The sequence below is a fragment of the Pan troglodytes genome, chromosome 19 (assembly GCF_028858775.2).
Source record: "Pan troglodytes isolate AG18354 chromosome 19, NHGRI_mPanTro3-v2.0_pri, whole genome shotgun sequence".
Lineage (NCBI taxonomy): Eukaryota > Metazoa > Chordata > Mammalia > Primates > Hominidae > Pan > Pan troglodytes.
This window is the reverse complement of record NC_072417.2, coordinates 26555857-26563136: the sequence shown is the minus strand read 5'-3', so window position 1 is coordinate 26563136 and position 7280 is coordinate 26555857. Positions and strand designations below refer to the sequence as shown.

The 7280-nt window shown below is 55.2% G+C and overlaps 1 protein-coding gene across 1 annotated transcript; it reads right to left on the bottom strand.

The window, feature by feature from the left end:
• Nucleotides 1-467: 467 nt before the first annotated feature.
• On the bottom strand, nt 468-5081 carry KRT14 (keratin 14). Its single transcript, XM_003315438.5, has 8 exons — nt 4479-5081; nt 3144-3226; nt 2426-2582; nt 1938-2099; nt 1729-1854; nt 1413-1633; nt 1272-1318; nt 468-721 (listed from the first exon to the last, which is right to left on the bottom strand). The coding sequence occupies exons 1-8, from the start codon at nt 5010-5012 to the stop codon at nt 624-626; spliced, it is 1428 nt and encodes a 475-aa protein (XP_003315486.1). The 5' UTR covers nt 5013-5081; the 3' UTR covers nt 468-623.
• Nucleotides 5082-7280: the final 2199 nt, after the last annotated feature.

Below are 7280 nucleotides of genomic sequence, written 5' to 3'. Positions count from 1 at the left end.
CATGGACCTCCGGTAAGGAGCTCTAGGAGACCTGTGAACCCCATGACATTGTATGCAAATGTATGTATGCTTATTTGAAGGTAGGGGGCAGAAGGAAAGATCTATAGCTTTCAATATTCTCCAAGGAATCCCTGATCACAAAAACATTAGGAATCCTTAACCTAACATAGTGCCTGACATAGAGGCCCTCAATATCTGGTGAATGAATGGACACACATGAAAATGAGTGAGTAAATGAATGAATATCCCTCCGTACCCTAGGAGACACCACATATGACCTGGTACACACATCTATCTGTGTCTTCTGAGATGGCGAAAGATATCCTGGGACCTGAGCCCAACCCACCCCCAGGACTTTTCTCCCAGTCCCGGGGGCCATAGCCAGGTGCTATGACAAGCTCCAAAGAGATGCTTCTCCCACTTTCTCCCCACCCCCACTCCTAACAATGACCAGAGAGAGGCGAGAATTATGCAACTCAGATAATGAAGCTGTATTGATTGCCAGGAGAGGGTGAGGGTGAAGCAGGGTCCAGCTGTGAAGTGCTTGGGCAGGAGAGGGGATCTTCCAGTGGGATCTGTGTCCACACGGGGGGCCTCCTAGGCCTGAGCGGGGCTGGGCAGCCTCAGTTCTTGGTGCGAAGGACCTGCTCGTGGGTGGACACCACCTTGCCATCGTGCACATCCATGACCTTGGTGCGGATTTGGCGGCTGGAGGAGGTCACTGGGGAAGAGGCGGGAAGAGGACGTTACCAGAGGGGGACAGACAATGGACTAATCAGGAGTAAGGAGGCCAAGAAGGTGAGGAAACTCAAACTGGCTCCCCATTGCCCTCTCCCCTGATTACTGCTTCACTCCCTGCTGTTGCCCAAGCACTGATACCATCAACACATTTCTTTCAGACGAGGGCTCCCAAAGGTCAGAGACAGAGTCTTTGTCCTCAGATTAGAGCTTCCTAAGAGCTCACACCCGACTGGTTCCATCCATATTCACCCAATGGAGTGGTCTCAGTGGGAAGAGCCCTGTAGGGCCCTGTTCATGGTGCTGACCACAACAGCAATAGGATCTGCCACAGACACCAGGTAGAAGGGCTGCCTCTCCTAGCCCTAAGGAGGGTTTAGAAAATAGCTTCTTCCACCCAAGGAGGTTCACAAGGGAAACTGGGTGACAGCACTAGAGCTCAGCCCCTCACGGAGCCCCTAGCCAATGCCTAGACCTGCTTGGGGTACAGAGGGTGGCCTGGAGCCCAGGCCTGCAGAGGAGGAAGGTCTTACCATCTCTGGATGACTGCGATCCAGAGGAGAACTGGGAGGAGGAGAGGCTGTGAAGATAGAAAAGGGCAGGATCATTAGATACATGGTGGGGCCGTGAGAGTGCCACGGGGGGGGCGGACTAAGGGGAGGGCCAAGACTCACTGGGCGTCCTCGCCCTCCAGCAGGCGGCGGTAGGTGGCGATCTCCTGCTCCAGCCGCGTCTTCACGTCCAGCAGGATCTTGTACTCCTGGTTCTGCTGCTCCATCTCGCAGCGGAGCTGGGCCAGCTGCTCCTCCACGCTGCCAATCATCTCCTGGATCTGGGCCAGCTGCATGCAGTAGCGACCTTTGGTCTCCTCCAGGCTGTTCTCCAGGGATGCTTTCTGTGAGGGAGGGAAAGGGAATCAACGATTAGTGAGTGTGGCCGTTCTCTCCCTGCCAGTCCTGGGTGCACCACCCTTCCTGGCACTATTCCTACCATGCTGAGCTGGGACTGCAGCTCAATCTCCAGGTTCTGCATGGTGCGCCGGAGCTCCGAGATCTCGCTCTTGCCGCTCTGCACCAGCTCGCTGTTGGTGGCCACCTCGCGGTTCAGCTCCTCTGTCTGCAAAAAAGAGAACGCCATTCACACCAGAAGGCCCCAGAAGGCAGGAGGTCTGGGTTCCTTCCACCTCAAATGATACCCACCTTGGTGAAGAACCATTCCTCGGCATCCTTGCGGTTCTTCTCTGCCATCTTCTCATACTGGTCACGCATCTCGTTCAGAATGCGGCTCAGGTCCACGCCAGGTGCAGCGTCCATCTCCACATTGACATCTCCACCCACCTGGCCTCTCAGGGCATTCATCTCCTGCACAGCCAGGGACAGTCCACAGTCAGGAGTTCCACCATGGCAGCGGATTGGTGTTCCTTAGGCCTGAATACTGCCCTCCCACCATCACAATTCTATCTCGACTCTCCCTTCTCTCTCTCTCTCTCAGTCTCTCTCTCTCTCTTTTTTTTTTTTTTTTTTTTTTTTGGACAGGGTCTAGCCTTGCTGCCCAGGCTGGACTCAAACTCCTGTGTTCAAGTGATCCTCCTGTCTCAGCCTCCCAAGTAGCTGGGACTATGGGCACGCACCACTGTACCCAGCCTCCCTGCATTTCTTTTAAGCTGACTTTTCCATATAGTTCTCACCTCCTCATGGTTCTTCTTCAGGTAGGCCAGCTCCTCCTTCAGGCTCTCAATCTGCATCTCCAGGTCAGCTCTGGCCAGGGTCAGTTCGTCCAGCACCCTGCGCAGGCCATTGATGTCGGCCTCCACACTCATGCGCAGGTTCAACTCTGTCTCATACCTGGAATGACCCCAGAGAAAAGGTATGAGACACCCATCCTGATCACAGCGAGGGCTTTGTTCTCTTCTCCCTGCAGCTTCTCCCAGAGCTGGTGCCTTGTGGGTGGTTTAAGGAGCCAATCTTGAAAATGGCGTGGTTGAACACAGTGCCCATTGATTGCTCAGATATGAACATTCCTGCGGGCTGGGGATAAGGCAGTTCATCTTGCTGCAGAAATCAGGAGGGGGTTGCGCTTCTAGCTTCAGCCAACAAATAATGCAGAAGTCCTCCAACTATGATTCCTTCCTATACTTCAAGGGCAGCTGGGGAAGTGGAAAGTGCCTCTCCCTAAAGCAGCGGTTCTGAAACCTGGCTGTGGACCAGAATCACCCAGGTAACCTGCTATAAATAGCTGAATCAAAACTCCAAGGGTGGGGCCCAAGAGTCTTATTCTTTTATAAGCACCCCAGGGAGTTTTCATGCACCTATCCTGGTACTGGCTAGTTCTATTTGGGAAACACTGCTCCAAAAATGCCCTACTCTGGGGACACTGGATGTTCTGGCCCACCATTTCAAACTCACTTGGTGCGGAAGTCATCCGCGGCCAGACGGGCATTGTCAATCTGCAGAAGGACGTTGGCATTGTCCACTGTGGCTGTGAGAATCTGCAGAATGGAAAAGGCACAGGTAATTTGTCAAATGGACTTCACAAGCTGGACTTCACTGTAGCCTACATTAAGCTCTTGCTTCATGTTCTTGCCTGAATCCCCCTTTTCCCCCACAAAACTTGACCATAGCAGCCCAAAGGAAAACAGATGCCCCAGGCCTGTCCTAAGACTTTGCTAACTCATGGTCAACAGAGGGGGTAGATGCAGCCCCGGGCTTAGAATCAAAAGCCCAGGAGTTCTGGTCCCAATTCTGCCAGTGTCTTGCTGCAAAACCTAATGGGTCTTGGGGCTTCAAGTTCCCCACCTCCAGGTGAGGAGAATAATCTGAAGCTCCCTAGCCCTCCTTCCTGAGCTGACCTCTCTTCTGTCTGCATCAGCCAGCCCTGCCAGTCCTCTGCAGATATGCACATTCCTTTTCAAGCTCACAGGCCATGGGACTTCAAGTGGAACTTTCTCAAGAGATAAAACCCAACTAACACAGGGGATTAGAAAAGAGGACTCAGGGGAAGAATAAGAAGATATATTGGCCCCTGAGTCTGGTTGGATTTCCCCACCTCATCATTGAATTTCCCTAATCCATGCAAGTCATTAGAGCCCAACAGACTCCCACAGGGAGGGCTCCCAGGTAATGTGGGAGCAGGGAGGAGGGGGCTAGAGTCAGGGCACAAGCCTGCCAGGTTCTCTCTGTGCAGGGCACATCAAGGGACCACACTGATTGTCTCTGCAGGCTCTCCATGCCCGCCTGGCTGTGGGGAGGGACCAGCCTGTACCAAGGCTTATGGGCGGCGGCAGCCACAGCCCAGACTAGTGAGCTAATGAGTGGTTTGGATGTCTTGCCTGGTCCCGTTAGAGCCTCACTCCTCCCCTGTGCTGGAGAACAAGTAGCTGCCTCCTGTGCTGGAAGGTAGGGCACAAGGGCCCCAGCCTTGGCTCTGCCATTAATTTGCTATGTGACCTGCAGCTGGTCACAGCACCTCTCGAAGCTTCAACTGCTTCCTCTAAAAAATGTAAGAATAGGAATCACTGATCTCACATGGTCTGAGGATTTGAGATCAGAAGGGGATGAGGAGGCTGGGGAAGGGAAAGCATCTTCTCACTGATCAGTCTTAGGGCATCCAAGACCTCGAAAGAAGGGATCTGGGGTGGACTCTGTCCTATAGAGAAATCTTAAGGTGTCAGCGGCCTGGGGCATGTATTGTTCCCAGAAGGAGCTAGCTGGAATGGTGCCTTCTGCTGCCCATTCACCCACCTTGTTCCTCAGGTCCTCAATGGTCTTGAAGTAGGGACTGTAGTCTTTGATCTCAGCAGGCCGCTGCCTCTGGTACCAGTCACGGATCTTCACCTCCAGGTCAGCGTTGGCCTCCTCCAGAGCACGCACCTTGTCCAGGTAGGAGGCCAGGCGGTCGTTGAGGTTCTGCATGGTCACCTTCTCACTGCCCACCAGAAGCCCATCACTACCAGCAAAGCCACCACCAAAGCCACCACCCAATCCACCACCCAAGCCAGCACCAAGGCCACCACCATATCCTCCCCCGAAGCCACTACCAAAGCTGCTGCTGCTGCTGAAGCCACCGCCATAGCCGCCCCCCAGCCCGTAGGCTCCCCCAGAGGAGAAGCGGGAGGATGAGACAGACAGGCCGCCCCCGTAGGTGCTGGGGGCACGGCAGGACCCTCCGGCCAGGACGGAGGAGATGCGGCTGGAGCCGCCCCCGATGCCGCCCCCGATGCCGCAGGAGCCCTTCATGGAGCTGGAGGAGGTGAACTGACGGCTGCAGGTGGTCATGGTGCAGAGGAGGGAGGTGAGCGAGAGAGCAGTTGGCTGAGTGAAGAGAAGGTGCTCGGGTAAATTGGAAAGGGATGCGAGTGCTTTATACTCGTGGGTAGGGGGCGGGTCTGGCACTTTCCATTCCCCTTGGCTTTCATCACCCACAGGCTAGCGCCAGCTCCCAGCCAGGTCCCTCCTCTCCTCCGCCTCATCATGTCTGTCATATTTTACTGGAAACTCATTGTTTGGGGTGTTTTGGGCTTTCTTGTCCCGCCAGGCGTGATTCACAGGGGGAGGTGTGGGCCTGCAGGCTACACTTTCCCATCGGGCCCTGGGAGTCCCAGCCCTCAGGAACCCGCGCACTGCGCTTAGCCAGGGTGACAGAGAGCAGGGCCTCTGCACCTTAAACCTAGTTACCTGCTAGCTCTCCATGAACTGAATGGGCCTTTAACATCCACGTAGAGGAAGCCCGCCGCTGCAGGGGATGGATACCCAGCTGGAAAGCACCGGCATGGCAAGGTCACCTTGGGCACAGACAGGCCTCCCTCACCATGACCCTCTATTAGAGACAAGGAGGTCTGGGGGGCCCTCCCAGGCCTGACCTGCCGTGCTGTGCTGAGAAGTCTGTCCCATCCCTGAAATACACCCAGCTAGTCAGGTGTATCGTGATTCCCACCCCAACATCCCCATCAAATAGAAATCCAGGCAGCTCTCCCCAGCCCTGAGCACAGACCCTAATCTCCTCCCTATGGTGAGGATCTCACATCCACCACACCATAGGGCAGGTGGCCTCATGGAGGCCAGGAAACAGCCTGGAGTCAGGTGGGTCCTGGCTCTGCCATTTACGCCTCTGTGACCCAGGGCTTGGCACTTCTCTGAGCCTCAGTGTTCTCATCTGCAAAGTGGGAGTCATACCATCTATTCTGCTTAGTGCAGTCAGCTCTGAGAATCCAATGCGACAATGTATGTGAAAGGGTTTTGTAAACCGAGTATGGCAAGAAGCCTGGTTGGCATTGTTGTAGCCCAGGCTTAGCCCCAAAGTGGCTGGAGCTGCATCCAGGAACAGGCCTAGGGGGGCCTTTTATTCTTCCAGCCCCAGATATCTTCTCAGACCCCCAGAACATCCCTAGTGTGGGCAGCTCAGGCGCCTTCGTTTGAGCCCCTTGTGGAACTGGCCCAGGAGATGTTCTGGGGAGGAGTAGAGGCTGGAGTGGAGCTGGGCTGTGCCAAGGGCAAGGCTGAGGTGGACACGAGGGTCCCTGACTCCTGAAGCCCCAAGGGTCAGGGGACATTTCTAGGAGTCCACTTGGTCCTGCTTTGGAGGTGTGTATATCAAAACTTCAGCAATCTCCCAGACAACCTCCCAAAGCAAACCCTTCCGGCCCCCACCCCACCCTCCCATCAGCCCCTGGGCTCCACAGACCCCAGCAGGCATGTTGGGAGGAATGTGATCGTGTCTGGGGCTGCCTGACGCGTCCTATCTCCTCAGACAGGCCCCAACAGCCCCTGCTGGAGGCTCCAATGCTCTTCCTGGGATCAACTGCTCCTAGAAGAGAAGCAGGACCCTCTGTCACCCCCAACCCCACCTTGACTGTCACCAAAGAAGAAGCCAGAGAAGGGAGCCCCCCACTACTGTGGCCTAGGAGCTTGGAAGACAATGCTGAGACAGACATCTGAGCTGTGGGCTCCCCAAATCTGCCAGCAAAGGACTCTCAAGGATGTGAGTAAGCCAGGGCCCCACCCCGCTCCACCCGCCCCTGACAGACACTCCTAATCTCCCTGCAGAGAATGGTCCCCCCACCCTGGCCCAGCCCTACAATTTCCCCAGAGAGAGGCAATAGGGGTTTTGGCTGAGGGACAGATGCTTTTGTTGGGAGGCATGTTGCTGTTGGCTGTGGGGCAAGGGGAGGCTGTGCTCACTGGAGAAAAATGCTGTGTCCAGAGGGATCTGGGAGCGGGAATGGGGTGCAGAACCCAATACCGGCTTCCTCTGTGCCCCACCACCCCCACCCACCACCACCACCACCGTGTCTCCTTCTTATGCAGGAATAGAAGCTCCGGAGCCCGGGACATAGGAACAGCTCTACTTTCCCTTTCATTTGATTCAATAAAACCCAAAAGAAACTCCTTCCTCCCCCTCCTCCGAGGGGAATCCAAAAGATAAAGATGGCAGGGAACCAATGACAGATCAGTCAATCACATAATCTTAAAAGGCACTTCTGCAGCCCCACCCCAACCCCACGCACCCACACCAGAACCCTAGCATGGAATATAAGCCTGATCCCC